Here is a 19,956-nt window from a genome sequence, read left to right as displayed (position 1 = left end):
CTAATCCACCTGATAGCCCTTTAATGTATATCAACCAATGATGACTGAGAAACATTGCTGGCCTCTGGCTTGGCTTCGTTGGTCGTCTATGAGATTAGAAATGATGGCGGTATCGCTTCCCTCCTCTTGACGGATCATTGCTGCAGCCAAGGGTGAAGGGTCAGTGTGCTGACAGAGGAGGGGTGACGTCACCGTCCGTCACATTTGTGAGCGTGTGTCATTGAACCTTCATGTTTGGGGGAGCTGGTGTCGGGCTGTGTGAGTCCACATTTATCCCATTACAATCTATTCATTGGCATCTATCGAGTATCTGATTTGTCGGCGGACAAAAAATGATTGCCAATGTAATCTGTGAATCGTTTTATTATTTATCAAGCAACAATGACAAACGTTCTTTAGCTACAGCTTCTCCAATGAGAGCATCCGCTGCTTTGTATCATTGCAGTTAAATATCTTTTGCACTGATGGCTGCACAAAACAAGCCAGTCAGAAATGAAAAGAAATTTAAAAGAAAAGTTTTTTACTTTATTCTCCGCTCTTCTTCTCTTTGCAGGTATATCTCATCAATGTCACCTACTCGGACAACAACTCCCACATCGTCTACAGAAGATACAGCAAATTCTTTGACCTACAGGTAATCCTCCACCATGTGCTCTCCTGCTTGCTCTGTGTGAGGTGTGTTTGCAGAGCGATCCCGAGCTCCGGATGGCCGGATGTATTTTGAACATGTCAACCCTGCGAGCTTGCAGCATTGTTATGTATAGATTAATGTGTAAGCCCCCGTGTTCTCCACACCTGGTCGCCCCAGTGAATCAATGTGAGTGTTAGTAATTGGTGGGGGAGCAGGAGAGACACCTCGTACGGATGCAGTAATGCAGCACGTCTCTCTCTCTCTCTCTCTCTCTCTCTCTCTCTCTCTCTCTCTCTCTCTCTCCACCCCTCCTTATTTCGCCCCACTTCTTCCTCCCTCTCATCTAATCTCTGCCGTACCCTCAAAACGTCAGGGAGCTGACAGGCTTTTTTTCTTTTTTTTTTATAGCACAAGCACAAATCCACATGGAAGTCAATTTAATGTACCATGCTTTATAGTGGATTCTCTAGTGCAGGCTGCTCTGATTGGTGGCTTCTTGAAATACAGTCTTTTCCTGTTCTCTTGACTTGGCTCAGACGCTATATTTAAAGGGTCCAGTTCTCTCATTCAGGACTATTTATTTTGGAGCGGTGCAGGAGTTGCAGTGACAAACCTGCCTTGTATCTCTCAGATGGACCGCTCCATGCTGAGAGAATGTTTGTGTGCATTCATTCCCCTTGCACCCTCGGTTCACTGCAAGCTGATACCTCATGTGTATTGGACCAGAGGTCTCCGGGTCACTAGTAAATATGAAAGGGCCGCAGTGAGGGAGTTACAGGGGGCCACATCTCAATGGCCCTAGTGTGCAAGTCCAGCAGGAAATGATGTTCCAATCAGTGGAGGAAAGGTCCTTTCTGAAAGCTCCCATTGATAACCAGTGGGGCAGTGTGAGGTGGAGAACAGACCCCCCTGCAACTGATTACTCCCAATGTGGACTAAAAGACAGGTAGAATAATAAACAAGGGAAAGCCTGAATGTTCCTGTGGACTGGATGTGGGTCTTCCTCCTGGTACTCCTCCCTCAAAGTGCCTGGGAGGAAACTAATGAACTTTAATGGTTCATGCATGACTTGGCAACAAAATCACTCCCAGGCAGCAGCGGCGAGATTGATTTTTGTTATCTTTGTCAGATGGCAAGGGGGCAATGGTCAGCTAACCTGGTCGGGCTCTTTATTGAGTTGTCAGAGAGGTTCTAGTGTGAAAATCCTTTGCGACACACTTATGGGAGTTACCAAATGTCCCTTTTAAAGCCTGCTGCAGGAGATCACCACCGGCACTCCAGCACTCGCATAAACCCGAGGGGACAGAGACGCGGACGGCCGCTCTGAAGCTGTTGGAGACATTTTAACCGACGCTTTGGCAAGGATCTCTGGTTTTTTAGCAATGTTTCCTAGTAATAACCAGAACAGGCTGTCTTCCTGGAAACACTCTGGCCCTGGTTCTGGGCTGGGCCTCATGTGTTGCTTCGACTCACTTTGTTTAAGTTGTGCAGCCAAAACCAACTCTTTCTGTGACAATGACAATAAAACCTGCTTGCTGTTCAGACACACACGTGATGGATGTAGCAGTGACCTCTCAGCGTCTATTTGTCTCTGTCCCTATCACCCTTATGGTGCGTTTACACCAAACGCAAAGCGTTTGACTTTTCTAAAGTCAATGCAAAGACTTGAGTAAACTCGCAGGGCGAACTCGTGCGAGAAATTTGTGTGACGTTGTGTTGCGAAAGCCTATCAGCGTTGGGATTCTCCTAGTGCCCAGCACTAGTAGAAATGTATGTACAAACAGTGAAAACAACGCTGTCGTATTTACGCCTAGATGACGTTATGTTGAGTGTTGATGGAGCTGCTACAAAGTTAGCAAAGCCCATCACCGAGTGATCCGAGCTCCCTTGAGAAAACAAGCATTTTAAAAGTTATTTGCTTGTTTTCTGGCGAAGAGAACTAACAAAACATGAATTCAAACTTTTTACAAGTCAGCATTATTATGACCTCGATGAAATCCACGGAGCTCCTCCAGATGATGAACCAGACAAGACGGCGTTTAGTTTTCCGGGATATCTGGGACTTCCACAACAAGTACTAAGCAGAAATAGTGTTAATTTCTTTCATGGTTGATGCCGGAAATAAATGGCTTAGTTGATAACGGCTTCCATGGAGATAAGCCACTCCTCCTTTCCGGTGCGTCTAGAGCGAATGAAGCGAATAACCACAAATGATCCAGCGAGTAAACTCCAGCGAGTAACAACGTTTGGTGGACGGTTTGGTGTGAACCCACCATTAAAGTGGCAATAGACAAGCTTTTTGCTTCAACCTATCACTGTGAAGTAAATGTTGATAGCACACCGTGATGCTTATCCAGTAATGACTGGTTCCCTATAAGTCTGCCTTTCATTATGTAATTCTGTCTTCCACCGTGTCACCATCTCCTGTGAAAATGAAGCCTCCGGGGTGTTTTACTTTGCCTTTATCATAGCACTGAGTTCTATTACAGTTGTTTCCTGCCTTGGTCATTAGCCAAGCTGCCAGCAGTAGCCATGTTGCTAATGCTAGCCGATGCTATCAGCCAGAAAACGGAAAAGAAAAGCAAAAGGATCCAGTCCTGTTCCAACAAGTTTCTGCCAACGACCTGGGGAATGTGTTTGGGTCAAAATAATAGGAGGATCAGTGCTAGTTAGTGGTCATGAATCAACACATTAATGCAACATGGAGCCAGAATTGCCCTGTGGGGAGCATTTGGCACTTTTATTCTATAGTAGCAGCCCTCTCTCTGCCATCCTTCGTCATTGTCTTTCCATCAGTTCTCTATTTGACGGTGGTTTGGGGCTGACTTGCTCTGCTGGAGCAGAGGTGTGATCTTTTTCATTACTGGCTCTTCGTCAATCGAGCAATCGATAGACCTGAACTGCAGGCAGGGAGCGAGTGGAGGCTTGTAGTCATACATACCTTCCACATCAACACGTCACCTAAATACTCTGCAGAACACTGCGTGCCTTTGCTATTAGCTCTCTCCACACCTTATATCGTGATGATGGTAATGAGAATAACACAGAGTAGCACTGATGCCGTTGATGCTGACGATGCAGATGGATGAAGATATTGTGGTACTGGTGGTTTCTTCAGGGTCACTTGTTGAAAGCAGCTTCATGAGCATGTGTCAGGAGTCTCTGAGCAGGGGGGGGCGGGCCCTGGGTGAAGTCGTTCCTTTTTTTTAAGCTGCGGCATGGCTCACCATCTGAAAGAAGGAGCTTTTTTACGAGGGCCTTTGGTTTGTATTCCGTCCACACACGTGCACACAAAACCTTCTTTTCTTTTTCCAAGTCTGCCCTCGTGTGAGCCTCCGCACAGCAACTCGATCTTTAGAGATTCTGATTCTGACGTCTCTTTTTCTGTGTTTAGAGTAGCTTTGAAGAACCAGCAGACCATATTAGTCTGGTTTGATCTGAGAGTCGGTCTCAAGGTTGATATTCAGTTCTTTTACAAATAGCTTGATGGATGCTAGCAGCACACGTTTGGCACAAGGCATCTTATATTCAGCTCAGAAAATGATACAGAAGCTGTGGTCAAAGCGCTTGAAGGGAAGGTCACTGAATTGGGAATCTCTAACCTCTAAGTAGGCCGTTTGATGGAAACATATGTCTAGACCACAAGGCATTATCGGTATGCCATCCTTGAGGATCATTTGCTGAATAGCCAGGCCACTAGCTCCGCCTCTTTGTCCTTGAGGTGTTCTCTGGATGTTCTAGACATACTGTAACTCAACTGAATGAGGGAGCCCATTGTTTCAGGTCCAGGATAAAGGACGGATTTATTTTATTTATGTGTGCCAGAGAGAGAAGAGCAGAACAACAGACTTTTTAGCCCCTTCTGAGAGGGGGAGGAAGGACACCTACACGCCAAACACAGGGACTGCTCTGGTGAGTTACAATCGGGCACTTGAGCGGACGGCCCGGGCCGGGTCCTTGCTGGATTGGGAGCAGAGGGCTGTAAAGTATGCAGTGTTTCCCACAGCGAAGGGATCAGGAGAGTGGGCTAAATTTAGGAAGAATGAGCACAGTTCAGCCGTTTGCGGGACAATTCTTCAGCTCTAAAGAAGTCAGCGGTGTGACTGTGAGGGGACACATTCAGGGACACTGAGAGACAGACAGGACAGAAGACTCTTTAGTTTAATGTAGGAGGCACCAAAAGACCACATATAGTTTCACAGGAAGATTTAAAAAATGTTTGTTGGGAAAGATGAGATTTTCTAAGTGAAACAGTTTTGAAAACTAGAATGCAACGCTGCCCCCCCATATCAAGCACAGATGAGGTGGTTTGTCACCAGAAAACTTTCAAAAGGAATGTTGAAGACCGCAGTGGATAAACAGTAGTAGTGGCATTTATGAGCTAAGAGTGGACTGAAACAAAAGGACAAAAATGAAACGTGTGAGTTGAGGTGAAGCTGAAGCTTTACTCTACATCCACATTGCTGCGTTTCCATTTTAAAACGCATATCTTCTACTACGTTTACACTGAGCGTCCACACTACTTACCTCGTGTTGGGGAACAGAACCTAGTGGAACCTTTCCACAGGTTGCCAAATTAAATCTAATGAAGCAGAGAACCCTACGCACCAAGAACAGTCAGGATCTCTCCTGGCAACACATTCATGAGACAGGCAGCTTTTAATCGCCTGAAGAAGATGCTGCATACATACAGTGGAGATCACCGACATAGGCCGTCAGAGTGTGCTGTAGCAGATCAATGGTCACTCTTCAGTGAGAGGCTCAGGCCTGTATTTATATGAGCTGTGGTGGAATAGTCCTCTTTGCTTAGGAAGGTTCCTCACTGAGTGAATGGGATTCATGTTGATGAATATGAACAGACAGGGACATTTCATATGTATTTATGTACTTCGAACATAGCAAATAAGTTTAAAAAATAGAACACAAAATAAAATGAACACTAAATAGAGCAAAGTCTCAATGAACAAATTCTCGTTCTCAATAACAAGAAGCATCCTTAAAAAACAAAACAAGCTCGGCCTGTGATAGATTATGAATCTGATAAAAAGCTAAATATAACCAAACCATTGAATCTACATCATTGCACAAAGGAAATCTTGATATTGAACAGTTTCATTGATGTTGAATGAGTGAATAGTTTCTACTGAAGCATGATGATTGTTGTGTGACAGCAGCAGGAAGGAGCTCTGGTTTCTCTCCTTCACACCACGAGTGAAGCAGCCTGTCAGAGAAGAAGCTCTTCATAAAGCCTGCATGCTACAGAGTAACAGATTACACACTACCATATTTGATCACAGTATATTAAAGTATTCCCCGTTTGTTTCCTCGGCAGCCTGTTATCTGGAGATGTATGTGGCAGGTGACAGACCAACGTCTCCACCCGTCTCTGTCTCGTTGTCCCTCCCTCTCTCCTCTCTGTCGGCTGGCCTGGTCTCCTCCACCAGAATCGGATGGGGGGGGGGCCTTGAAGAGAGAGGCTGCTCAAGGTTTCCTCTTACATCATCACATCTCCAGCTAAGCCTCTGCTGCCTTTGTTCCCCGTTTGATGAATCACACACTTTTTGTTTCCTTGTCCCTGTGATCTCAGCACACAGAGAGCAGGGGTTGTGTTTTCTGCACGTCCGGATATTGAGCGCTGTAGAATGGCTGAAGGACATGTTATCAGGGACACGTGGTGAAAAGGAATGTGAAACTGTGTGGAATGAATTCACTCAGGTATGTGTTGTCCTCAGAAGTGAAGGGACGGGTCAAGGAAAAGAAGGACTTCTTTATATGTCCCTCTGACATTTTTCTCTCTTATATCGTTGAACTTAGAGAATAATATTCACACCTGTAGACCAAATCCATTCCTACTGGGATCAATAGTGACGTGTTCATATCAAACATCAACATGCCGTTGTCCTAAATATTACAAAACTTCCACGATAACGACGGTACATTTAGGAGATTTATTTCCGATAGAGTCAGCGTTGAATCCTCTACCTCCAGAAACACGAGACAAACAGACACTGTGTGGCAGGCCACTCCCTCACTACGGTTGGATTCATTGTTTTTAAGGTCATCAGACTTTGATCAATTCAGTCTCACAACATTTGGAAAGAAGAGCTGCATGATGGAAGAGTTTTAGAGAGCTTCTGCTCTCTTTAGGGGTCTGTCCTCAGTAGAATAGTCCTAAAACTGTAAATTATTAATAATAAATATATATAATGATACCTATTGATTAAGATAAATGCAATGCCGTGTCTCTGCTGAGTGTATTTCCTTGTCTGTAAAACCAACCGGCCGTCGATGAGCAGAATGGTGTGAATCATATGTGTGTCCTGGTTCAAAACACAGCAGGGGTCCACTCATTAAAGCATTGTCCTCGCAGCACTACTATTGGTTAGAGACTCCACAGGGGGCCTTTAATCCCACACTGTACCAATTCTTACTAGCATTGTGTCGTTAGCGTTATTGCTTACAATAATGACAGAATACATCAAGAATGGTCTGTTAATGACTATTATATCCAGGGCTGCTCTCTGACCCCTTGATAGCCACAATGTGCTGGTTGACACTTAATAAAAGTCTGAAAAGCAGAAAGTTAATCAAGCGTACTTCCTGTTTATCAGCCGGTCTGTGTAACATTCCACACATGTGGAGACACACTTCCCTCCAGGTGTAGAGCTGATCAGAATCCACACACTGAGCTCTGCTTATCTACAGTATCGGTGGTGGCCTTCTCTGCAGGTTAATGAACAGTGAGAGGGTAAACTGCAGACAGGACATGCAGGACGCAGGCTTTCAACGCCACAGAGTCAGGGAGGGAGAGCGAGAGAGAGAGAAAGTTTCAAAGTAACCCCCCCCCCCCTTCAGAGGACATCAGACAGAGCCCAGTGTCATGTAGAGCAGCGGTCCCCAACCTTTTTTGCACCACGGACCGATTTCATGTTAGACAATATTTTCACGGACCGGCCTTCAAGGTGTGGTGGATAAACACGTCAAAATAAAATGATACGATCGGCATGAAAACAAATATAAAATGCATACAAAATAAAACTCACCATAACGCTGAATCAGTGGGAGCTCTGAGCTTGTTTCTCTGCAATGAGACGGTCCCATCTGGGGGTAATGGATGACACTCGAAGTGTGTTCCTTATGTCCAGTCTACTTGGGAATTTTGTTTTGATTGCTGTCACTACAGAAAATGCCGCTTCACAAAGATAGGATGTTGGAAATGGAAGCAGGGTTTTCAGTGCTTTTGTGGATCTCAGGATCTTCAGCCTTGATTTGAATTCAAAACACCAGCAGAGTTGTTGTCTCAAACATACTTTTAAGGCCACCGCCATTTACAATCTCCAGCAGCTGATCTTCCTCTGTCGCCACATATTATGCAGAGCGGGCTTGGCGCGCCAGAATTACTCCTGATATTTAATTAGACTCCTGATATTGTCTGTTAAATTAACCTTTCTTTTTCTTGGAAGTTAGGCTCTTCTTCTATCTCCTTAGTGGGCCTTTTCTCCTTTGCAAAGAAGCTCTCCAAAAGTTTTTACTCATTTTCGCTAGCTTGCAGGCTTAATTTTTGAGGTAACGTGTCACGTGACCGAGACAAGCGTCTTGACATGTGTCAAGAGACACAGGCGGATGAAATTGCGAGAGAATCCGGTCATTTTTCAAAATAAAAGTTCTTTCAGACTCTGATAATCAATAAAACGGAAATAATATAATATGTATTCTTTCTGTGCGGCCCGGTACTGGTCCGCAGCCAAGGTGGTTGGGGACCACTGATCTAGAGGACCCTGTCACTTCCTTTTGTCCAAATAAAGAAACGCTCAATTTTTCAGTCAATTTTTCATGAATCCATTCTCAGTTATTATTAACTCTATTGGCACGGACAAAAAAACAAAGATGGCCAACTGCAGACTTAAAACACTCTTTTCATCTCGCCCCTGTTCTTCTCTCTGCCCCCCCCCCCCCCACGTTGATGTTCCAGTGTTTCTTTACTTCTCTCAGCCCATGTAGTTACATTCCAAATGTCACTTCTCTTTTTTCCCATCCACGCCCTGATACGTGTGGTCACACACACACACACACACACACACACACACACACACACACACACACACACACACACACACACACACACACACACAGGGAGGGCACTGCCAATCCGATTCCCCCTTCAGGGAGAGACTGTGGTTGGTCTGTCCTGGCTGTCAGCATGGAAACTCTTGAGAGCGTCAGCACGGCTAAATCCGGTCCTACGCTGCTCTGTGAGCACTGAACCTCTGGAACAGGTGAGCGCCCCTCCCCCGCTGCCTCCGCCTTCTCAACTGTAAGTTGGCTGGCCTACTTACTGAACCCAAAGTGAAGTCGTCTGCTGGGAAGTCGGCACTGTTCTTTTCTTCAGATTGTAGTAAAATGTCTGAAAGTGCGAGTGGAATGTTGAGCCGGTGCTTCTAATGAATATACGGGGGGGGGTAGACAGGAGTGAAGGGCAAAGGTAAGAGGGTCAAACCATTGGCTCTTCTTCGTTTCAATTGAATCCCGCTTGGCCCTGTCCTCGCCCCATTCTATTATGAGCTAAATATGAACATATAAGTGACAGTATGTGAGGTGAGAAGCACAGCCTGCTGGGTGTTTTCATTCTCCTCTTGTTTGCCAGCTGGACGTATTCGGTCTTCAGGGTTTCTCACAGCGTAAGCTGTTCTACCTCTTTGATGAATGTATTTAATAACCGTGTGTGAGAGTAAGCGTCCACTTGTCTGAACTTCAACACCAGCTCCTCTGCTGAACTTGGAGAGAGACGAATGAATTGTTCCAGTGGTTTGGAAAGGTTCTCCTCTCACAGTGGACACCATCAGCAGACTGGCTCACAAGTCTTTTATGCGTTTCTGACTCATCACCTGCTGACGCTTTGTCAGACTCTTTCTTACGCAGTGGGTAGTAAACACGTGGTTAACGTATGAATTCAGACAAAAACACTTGTCTTAGGCAAAACAACACACTTAGTTAGGTGTGAAAACACATTAAAAAAACGATGTAGACTAAGCAAAAGGTAATCAATGTAACATAAGTATGGAAACACGTTACAAACATCGCTAACGTAACCTCTAGTCTCCTGGTTGAACGTCCTGTGTTTGTTTTACAAGCATGTTAGTGCATGCTAGTGCCTTTTAGTGCATGTTAATGCCTTTTAGTGCATGCTAATGCCTTTTAGTGCATGTAACTGCCTTTTAGTGCATGTTAATGCCTTTTAGTGCATGCTAATGCCTTTTAGTGCATGTAACTGCCTTTTAGTGCATGTTAATGCCTTTTAGTGCATGTGAGAGCCTTTAGTGCATGTGAGTGCATGTGAGTGTGCCCCCCTGGTTGATGGAGGTCCCTCTGCTCTCATATGGCGGTTACAGCTGATAATGCCGTCCAGACAGACAGCGTCGTCATGGAAACGTAGTGCCCACCCTCTGGTTCCCTCTCAGATAAACACTGTTAGCACTGTCACAGCCCGGCACAGAGACTGGATCAAGAAACAGGGAGACAACGAGCTGGTCGCCAAAAGAAACAATTTATTTGTGGTAAGCCAGTCAACAAAGGTCTTCCTTCCAGAGAGAGCGGCTGCCAACTGGAGAGGGTATTTAAGGCCTGCTGACGATCCTCCAATCAGCACCTGTAACAGATTAAACACAACCGGGCACCTAGTGCATGATAGGAGGAGGGTCGTCACAGCACCGTTAGCATCGTTAGCTTCTAGCCGCCGGCTCAGCCATGTTGAGAGCTGTGTGGAGGCAACAGAAGTGTTGAAGTTAGAAGTTAGAACCTTTGGGCTAACTGTGATTTTCTGACATTTTATGGACTAAACAATTAAGTGAAAAAAGATGAATCTATAATGAAAAAGATTGTTTGTTGCAACCCTAAAAACATTCAAACAACCCTATCCTCCATCACTACACTATTAAAAGGAGGTTTTTCATAGAAAAGCGTCTAATTCACATCACTCAGAGAGTTACACATACCAGCACGTTTTAAGCCCCAGGAGGACATGGGTTCTCATTCCATTAGGGGGTTTCCCAGACTAAGCCCATCCCTGGAGCCGTGTTCCAGAGGCCACAGCAGGCTGTGCAGCGACTGTGGACAGACGGGAGGAAACACAGCCCTGCACCTGTTCCCTTATTGAAACCGAGGGGAGAACTGCCACGTGGGGCATAACGGGCCCACACTGGGGACGTCTTCAGGAACAGAGCTCAGATCTTTAGACAAATCCGCACCCCAGCACCACCCCCACACACACATTCACTGCGTAGAAGCATGCAGGGTATCATGTTCCATCCAAATATAACGTGCCAACGTGGACAGTGATTTGCCCAGATCTGGTGCCAGCGTGCCACTTTATATTTAGAGGCACAACTGTGAGTGATTGTGGTTGGAAAGAAACGCCCCCCCCCCCCCCCAATCCTTCAAGCCCAACTTAGACATCTGTCTCTCTGAAACTGAATGCTGCTGTGTGCTAATGCTTGTTGAGACTTGATTCACATGCTCCATTAGCTTCTGTCCTGCTGTCCTCAGGATTTCAGCTGAGGCAGAAAGTAAAAAGATGCACTTCTCCCGTGTCAAAGATTTGGGCTAAATGTTCCTTCCTGAGCTTGTGTTCCTGAAGAGGAAAAAGGGGGTCAGAGATGAGGGGGAACATGTGTACACCCTGGAGTCAAGATATAAGCAGAGCAGCAGAGAGAAGAAGCATGTGTGGCCTTCCTCGCTATCACCACGTCGCCATGGAAATGGTGAAGATCACATGGCTGCCTCGCTGTGCCAGTCATGGTTGTTCCAGAGTGTTTATTTCCAATCCGTTGTGTTCCACTACTGTGAAGCCCGGGGTAAACCCTCCCAGTCACATGGCCGCCAACAGGAAGTGAGGCATCAATCCACTGCACAATTACTGTATGCCCCCCCTCCCCCCCAAAGTTTATGCCAACTGACTCTCACAGTTCCTTATATGGAGGCTCTATTCTTAGCACATGTTCATGGTGTGAAGAAGGAGCTGTTGTTAGTCCAACCCTGGCCTGTTGTCATGTATTCCTCTGGCTCTACTTCTTCCATGTTTCTGGAACTGGAACGAAGGAAAGTGTTCTCTATGGGTTATTCTGTATATTATCGACTTCACATTACTCCCTTTAAACTGTGTTGGAAGGCTTGATGAACAATCAGCTGCAATGCAACAGTGCTAAACCAGCTCCTCAAATGTGAAGCGGTATTCCTGTTTGGGTCTTATATCAACGTAAATCCCCTTTGATTTTGGACTGTTGGTTGAACGATGACACTGATTTGGAATCAGTTATGAACACAAAGAGAGTGTCTTCTCTTTATTAAATATGATTTGCGTTTCCTTTTCAATAGTTTAAGCTAACACTCTTATCCAGAGCAATGTAGCCTAAGATTTTAATCAGCTGTTAAAATCATTTAGAAGCCTGAATTCCTTGAAGGTGTGATGTGCAGGAGCTTTACAGTAGGAGAGTAAACATTACGTCATACTAAGCTGTATTTACTCTGACAAGAGAAAGAGCCTCTTCTTTTTTTTTTTTTTTTTACCTGACTCCCAACATTTACACCAGTGGTCCAGAGCTGTGCAGCATCATCCAATCACGTTCCTTCACAACTCTCCTTCACACTCGCTCTGTGCTGGTTACCAAGGAGACAGTGAAGTCTGGGAAGTGGAGCCATGGCATGAGTGTTTTTATTTTTTGTATTTTTTATTTTCTTTCTCTTTCCACATCCTGCATAGAATATTACTACCTGGACTGTGCGTTTGTTGTACTACAGTACAGTTCTCTGTACGGTGTGCAGCGTGTCTGCATGCATGTCAAACAGCAGTCGTGTCTCAGGCTCTGTCACCTGATCCCTCTGTCCCACCTGTCTGTACCATTTTTCTCTCTGTGATCCCACAACGCTCGGTGCGATGGGAGCAGGCTTCCTCTCGGAATCCTCAGGAATCTGGCAGCAGTGTCAGGAAAGGCTGAATTTTCTCGGCCGAGCTTGAACCACCTTCAGTCTGATCAAAGACGACATGGGCCCAGAGCTGACATGTCGAGCCCTAGAGGGGCTTCAGTCCTTTCCGGTGCCTCCACCTGTACACACATGAACGCACACACACACATATATACCTTCACAACCACTCAGCCTTTGATTCCCCCCCAATCACGTTCCACCTCATCATCCACTTTTGTCAAGAAATAAAGTGGGAAACACATTTTAAATCTGTGCTGCAAATTCAGCTTTTCTGCTTAATGTTTGGTTGCTGGTCCATCCCGTCCCTCTGGGTCTGTTGTAAATTCAGCAGGATTTCTTTGTCCCAGGCAGGGTGGGGGGGTCCAAACAGCAGGGTCTGCTGCACGTTTTGTGCTGTCGATGCAGTAGATGTTCTGGTATGGATGCAGGAAGACTATGTAGAGTCCTCTTGACTCTCCACCACTCCTCCACTCTCCAAGTGGAACCGGGGGACAAAAGAAGATGGGAGTTCAATAGAGAGATGCATGCAGATTGGCAGATTGACAGCAACTGGATCTGGGGACAGATGTGTCACAAGGGGACAATAGAGATGTCAGCGTGTGTGTGTCTAGATGTCTCCATGTAGGACGTCTTGAAGCCCCATCCGGCTGTTTGCTCACTTAGTCCCTGAGGGTCTTTTACAGCCATCAGACACAGTGATGTCTCCTCTCCTCCCCCACGTGGGAAACAGTTTGCTGCATTGCTGTACAGTACGTCTGCTAGCCCTCTGCATCTCTCCTCTGCTTTGCTTTTACTCTTTCTCTCTAATCCCTCTCGTGAATGATTCATTTGAAGGGTGACGCGGGGTAAACACAATATGGCTGACACACTCATCTACACCCCCTGACCTCCGCTGTATCTCTCTCTCTCTCTCTCTCTCTCTCTCTCTCTCTCTCTCTGTCTGCTTTGTCTCTACCTTCTCTCTGTGTCTCTTTCCCTTCATCTTCCCTCATTCTTTCTTTCTGCCTACCCCTCTAGCTCCAGTGTCAGCACTTCTCTCACCGCGTTCCTGTCGCTGTGCTTTATGAATTCATCGGAGCTCGTTTGACTCCCGTGAGCCCCGCAGCTTTGACGAGCTATGATTGTTCATGTGGGGGTTTAAGTCCATATGAAGGAGGCTGAAGAAAGAATTTATTATGTGTTCACAGGAGTTTTTTGCCATATAATAAACCAGTCAAACAAAATAGCTAACGTTAGCCTGGTTCTGTAAAGAGCCGTGTTGTGCAGTAACATGTTTCTGTAACAAGTATTGTCATTTAGCAGCACCATTGCAGTGAATAATCCCAGTAACGCCCAGTTACTGTCCCATGACTTGTTGTTTGACTGTGAAAGAGCTAGACACGTTAGCTTGGTGCTAACATGTTCAACCAGTCAGGTGATGTGAAGATGCTATCCCCTGCCTCGGTGTCGTAGCTAGCCACTGGTTAGCTTACACTGAGGAGTCTCCTGGGTTTTGTTCAGAGTTGGAGGGTGAGTGCTGTCACTGCAGCTAAGCTAACAGTACCTCCCACCGCAATGACTCCTTTTCAATATCTACATTTGTTAACTGAATTAATAGTTCATCAAAGGCTTATTAGCAGAGATGAGATGTGTGTTAAGCATAAAAACTGGGCTAGCTCTGAAGCTCTCTTATCAACGCATTGTTTGTTTGACGCAAACAGATATGTAAAAAAAGATACAAAAACAAAAACTCTTTACCTGTTTGCTCAGCACTCTTGCTAGTTACACAATGTAACTAACTAAGACTTATTGTCTTTAGACATAAGCCTTTGTGTGTGGATTAAATAAATTAAATATCTGCCATATTATTCATATTTATGCTGGTAGGTCTACCTTTGAATGCTGGAAGTAGCTAGGCTAGCTTTGTAAGCTAATTACTGGCTGGCTCCAGCTCTATACTTAATACATGAGATAGGAGATTGATATTGATCCTATTGTCTCATTCAGAAACAAAGCACATTTATCAAAAAGACATGAGATTAAAACTCTCCCCTCTTGTTTCTCTAGATGCAGATACTTGACAAGTTCCCAATTGAGGGAGGGCAGAAAGACCCAAAGAAGAGGATCATCCCATTTCTCCCAGGTAATAGCCTGCTCCAGAGCTCCAGTTATCTGAACAGGCTCCCATATTAATAATGTATGCCTGGCACTTGTGGGGGGTCAATATGAGCTGGTTACTGATGCTTGGCTGTGCTGCATGTGTGTGTGTGTGTGTGTGTGTGTGTGTGTGTGTGTGTGTGTGTGTGTTCACGTGTTACTGCTGACGAGGTGCTCTCTGTGACTTTCAAATCTCAGCTGTGGTGGCATGGTGGTATGTCTGTGTGATTTTTTGTTTTGTTTTGTTTTAAGAACACATTGTGTGTGTGTGTGTGTGTGTTTCTATCTGAGCTTATGAATGCATTTGATTGTTTCATTAGCTTGATATACAGTGTGTGTGTGTGTGTGTGTGTGTGTGTGTGTGTGTGTGTGTGTGTGTTTCCTTGTATTGAATTGAGCCATGCCCCACATGCTTGTCTCTCCTGCTGGAAGTCGTCGGCTGACATTCAGGCTCATGGCGACCTGCAGCGTGACAGTGATCGATGAGGGTGTTTGTGGAGGTTCGGTGTGCGGGGCAGAGGGGCCGACAGTGATTCTGCTAATCACACTGGGTCCTGTGTGTGTGCGCGTGTGTGTGTGTGTGTTTGTGTGTGTGCTCCTGTATGTTTTGTCATGTAGATTTCTGTGGATTCATCTGGGAGTGACATGCTCCTGTCTGTTTGTTTAGTGCAGTTTATTTTAGTAAACGCTGTGTTTAAGCCCTGTGGCAAACACATGGTCCCAGCACCTACTGTAAATGCTCTGAGTCTCTCTCTCTCTCTCTCTCTCTCTCTCTCTCTCATCCACCTACCTCTTGACCTGTTGACTATGAAGCCATGGGGCCAGATGCAAACATTATTGACTGTCTGCGTTTGGTTGAGGATAAATTCCTCTGCCTCACCTGACTGACAGTTCAATAAACGTGGACAATGTTTCTGATTAAGGTGGCCTATTGATTCAAATTGTTGCCATACAAATCTCAAGACAACTTCATTTGGCTCTTGTTTGGTGTCAGCTGGGTGTTGAACCTCGGTGCTGGTCTTGGTTTTGACCAAATTGTGTCCATAGCTCCGCTGGCGTTTTGAAGCCATTGAGTACCAACGGCTGCCTGGGATACCTGTTCAGACTCTTAGTCTTGTTCACTTATTCTTTGACCAAATGGTTCCTGGTTTAAATGACAGTTTTAGGAACAACTTTCGCACAGCTTCTGTTTTTTCCACTTTAAGATTTCATAGGTTCATGGTACACCCACTTACCAAGTTTCATTACAATCGGGCCGGTAGTTTTTCCTGTAATCCTGCTGACCAACAAACCAACCTAACCAAAAGGTTAGTTGCAGCCTGAATTTCCAGACCCAATGGTAAAGACTTCCCTGTGGTTCTTTGGGACGGCTGTCCTCCCAATGAAAAAAAAAGTATAAATATATTTATTTGTTGATTATTTTTTTGTATTTTCGATTAAGGTATCAAATACATGCAGTAGAGTAAAACAATTTCAGAAAATGGAAATATTCTAGGAAAGTATCTCAAAGCTGTACTTAAGTACAATATTTGAGTAACTGTAGTCCGCTCCTTGCCCCCACTGGTCAGCATCAGTGAAGTTCAGTGCTCACTTGAAGCGAGCGGTAGAGGAGTGAATCCTGACTCAGCACAGAGGGCCGCTGTGTGGCCAGTATGGCATGAAGGCACAGTGTTTATGAGAATATGTGTGTATGTTTGAAAAAGTCATATCAACAGATTGCAATAATGTAAACACTCAAAGGAAAAAGGTAACATCTATTCATGCTTCACTCAAAGGTTTTCTTCTCAGTCACCTTTATTTCTCAAAACTTGCCAATCTCACTGTAAACTGATTTGTAATGCTTTGACTTGGTGTGAGGATTTACTGTCCATCAGGAACAATATCGAAGAAAAAAAGATTTTTGGAAGTTGAATTCATAATCGTGGAAGATAAGAATGTTGATTCATACATGAATTGATTCCCAGCGTACAACATGAGGACCAGTAATGCTAATGTGCTAATAATAGCATGCTTCAGCGGGTCATTGAAGACAGACTTGTAGTTGTCTGGAGCCCTGGTGCTGGTTAAAAATAATATTTATCATATTGCATAAGTAGAGCTCCCTAAATAGTGAGCTGATGATACAAGAATCATTTTACACCTCCACCCATTGTGATTGGAGGGGGTTGGTGAGGGGGGTGAGAGCAGGGCCTTCTACGGAGGACCCATGTGTGTATTAATCCTATTGTCATAAGGAAAGCCATGTCACAGGCAGAGGTCATGGAGTCCTCAGGGGGGACAGCAGGGGGGACAGCAGGAGGGACAGCGGGGGGGACAGCGGGGGCCTTGAGTGTGGGACTAAGGTTGCTGAGGCTGTGAAGGGTCTCCAGCATACATTACTGACATCTCCTGCTCTGCTGGGGTATGACATGAAGCAGCCATCAGCACTGCTGGATGAACGTGTCAGCTATTCACTTCTCTCCTCTTCCTCTCCGTCTCTCATCATCACGCCGTTCTTCTGTTTTCCTCCACCTCCTCCCTCGTTTTAATTTTTTTTTCCCCTCCAGGAAAAATCCTGTTCCGGAGGAGTCATGTGCGAGATGTGGCCATGAAGCGGCTGCGTTTCATCGACGACTACTGCAGGGTAAGGAGGCCTTACTGTAAACATCCTTCAGTTCCCCATCTGACTCTGGGGAACAGCCCCCCCCCCGCCTGTGAGGGGTCAAAGGTCCTTTCACATACTTTAAACATGGCACACATGAGACTGTGGAAAGTGCATGTGGAAAAGTGTCCTCGCAGTGAAGAGCTGTGTATCTGAGCTATTCTGAGCAATCTCAAGAGCCTGTAATGAGCTCTGACACTCGACTTGGTGGGGGAACGATGGGATCTCTTCTACAGTTAAAGGGTTAGTTCATTTCCATGCGTGCCACAATCAGAGAAGAAGGGCCACCTATGTGTGCCCCAGACTTCTCCGTCACTGCACTGCACAAGACAGAGTCTAGCTCTTCCATTGGTGCAGAAGCTGTGGTTCTACTTGTCTTTTTCAATGTAACAGACCACAGGTGGACTGGCTCGCATTGAGTCCAGATCTCAGTGAGGTGTGGACAGCATGTGGACACAATGTGGACAATTTATCAAATGTAGGTCTCCATCATCTTCCTCCCACACAGGAGTTCGAAGAGAAGAGAAGAGGGGAGGAAAACCAGACTGGAGCCAGCGTAGACCTGCTGTCTGAGTCCTGTTATCTTACTGCTGATGAAAACACAACATTTCAGGATTTTACTGCTCCAAAATAAAAGCTTTTAAATAACATAATAACAGAGGATTTTAATTGTGAAGAATTTATAGGAGCATGTGTTGAACACTGAGTTAGCGGAGCTTTGTTAGCGGCTACTCCTCAATAAAAAAAGTCACTAATTCTGCAGGGAGGAAGAGAAAGCAGCAAAAATAACGCAGGACTTTTATTGTGAAGCATTTATAGGAAATGACATGTTGGTCCACCGTTTTACAGCCGCTCCTTTGACCATGAAATATATCCAATCACTATCTGATCAGGCAGGTCGCACTGAAGTGTTACGTGTGGACACACATGAGGACACAGCTGATTTTCAATCCGCATCATTTAAAAAGGCAAGTGTAACCAGGACCAAAGTCAAACTCACTAACAAGCTGATCCTCATTTGGTCCAATCAGGAAAGAAGTTCTCCTGCGAATGAGCATCCTCTTCCTGGAAGAAACAGAAACCTTGAAAGTGACAGCCTTCTTCAAGTCTTCAGTTGGAGGGAGACTCGCCTTATCACTTCCTGTTCTCTCTCTCTCTCTCTCTCATTAGAGTTTTTATTTTTATTTTGCCGGATTCAGTCCCCCCCCCACACACACACACACTCTCTCTTCCTTCCTTCCCCTTGGCACAAAGCTACACTAGCAGCAGGGAGAGGCAGCATAACATCTAATTTGTGATTGTCTCTACACACACAATTAGGGAGCAATTAGTTGGCCTGCATTAGGAAGGGTTAGCCACAGTATCCACTCAGTAATCAGGACCAAAAGGAGTTTAAAACCAGATACACCCGAGGGTCCCCCATTTGGACGCAGAGTACATCAAAACTTAGAGAGTTTTGTGTTAAAAGTAACTGGCAGAGAACCCACGAAGAACGAATATAGTGATGTTATAGTTCTGCAGAAACCTCAGCGTCCTGGGAACAACATGAACTAGGTCACTTCTACATGAGACAAACACATCTCCCATCAGCCAAGCAAACAAATAACAAAATATCATAAATCATACTCGATATGACTGGGACAGACCGGAGAAAAAGGCTGCTACACTCCGTTAGCAACGTGCTACCTACGAACATGCAGCATGAAAAAGCACGAGCGCCTGACGGAGATTACGGACATAGTTTCCATTTCTCTCCCCGGTAAACCATCGCAGAGATATTCAGCTTCGAACACAAAAAGTCACACAGCTTTCATCGAATATTGTACTTACTTTTGGTCGAATCTCAGCGAAAAAATGGAATATCTCCGTACTTCCAACGCATGTTTGTCCAGCTGCTGGTGCTCCGTGTGAATCCGTTCGATTCGTGTCTCTCCGACACTCCTCGGATTCTTGGGAGGGTTGGAAGCTCAGCAAATCAGATTTCAGAGCTGGACCTTTTTGAGCTTTATTGGCTAATAGTGCTGTCAATCATCTAGCTTTCAATTCCAGGCAATTCTATTGGCTCCTACGGTTCGAAGGATGTCTCAATGGTGAAAATCGGAGAGGGGGGGGCTGAGATACAGCCCTGAACAGAGAGTCGAAGCAGGATTTGACCTTAAACTAAATAACTAAAAAGGGCATAGAAAGAGCTTAAAACACTCAAAAAAGGTCCAATCTTCGGTCTATTGATTCAATGAACATCATGAGTGATACATAGAAGTGATATAGAGTGTTTTTGAATTTTAAAAATGCTTTTTTATTCAAATATTGGAGTATTTGATCAGTTTTCTAATTTGAAATGCTCTATATTTCATAAATGTTTCACTGTATCTATGTATAGCTGTGTATATAGAGCCTATATCAGTTGTTCTAAGAGCCCAGCATATTAAAAGTCTTGGATACCCATACTTTCCAAAAAACAATACCCTAAAAGTGCTGTTTTTCAAGATCGAGCTTTTGAGTTTTCCAAGTTCTGCTGTGTTCCATCCTTATCTTATGTGAACCAGTAACATGTATTCTGATAGTTCCA

The 19,956-nt window shown here is 45.0% G+C and overlaps 1 protein-coding gene and 1 long non-coding RNA gene across 8 annotated transcripts in view; one reads left to right on the top strand and one right to left on the bottom strand.

Moving 5' to 3' along the window:
- Window positions 1-19,956, top strand: part of sh3pxd2aa (SH3 and PX domains 2Aa) — a 94,006-nt gene that overhangs the window by 12,252 nt on the left and 61,798 nt on the right. For all 7 annotated transcript variants that reach the window (XM_068727790.1, XM_068727787.1, XM_068727786.1 and 4 more), the window contains exons 2-4: window positions 554-634; window positions 14,657-14,732; window positions 17,293-17,369. In XM_068727790.1, coding sequence (XP_068583891.1) covers window positions 554-634; window positions 14,657-14,732; window positions 17,293-17,369 — 234 coding nt within the window. The remainder of the gene's footprint in view (window positions 1-553; window positions 635-14,656; window positions 14,733-17,292; window positions 17,370-19,956) is intronic.
- LOC137885480 (uncharacterized) lies at window positions 10,160-10,811 on the bottom strand. Its single transcript, XR_011104806.1, has 2 exons — window positions 10,624-10,811; window positions 10,160-10,385 (listed from the first exon to the last, which is right to left on the bottom strand). It is a non-coding gene; the product is annotated as an uncharacterized lncRNA (long non-coding RNA).

The sequence above is a fragment of the Cebidichthys violaceus genome, unplaced genomic scaffold, assembly GCF_023349555.1.
Source record: "Cebidichthys violaceus isolate CVI_PGR_0920_01 unplaced genomic scaffold, fCebVio1.0.p SCAF_4, whole genome shotgun sequence".
Classification (NCBI taxonomy): Eukaryota; Metazoa; Chordata; class Actinopteri; order Perciformes; family Stichaeidae; genus Cebidichthys; species Cebidichthys violaceus.
Note: the sequence above shows the minus strand (reverse complement) of the source record. Positions and strands in the feature narration are given on the sequence as shown.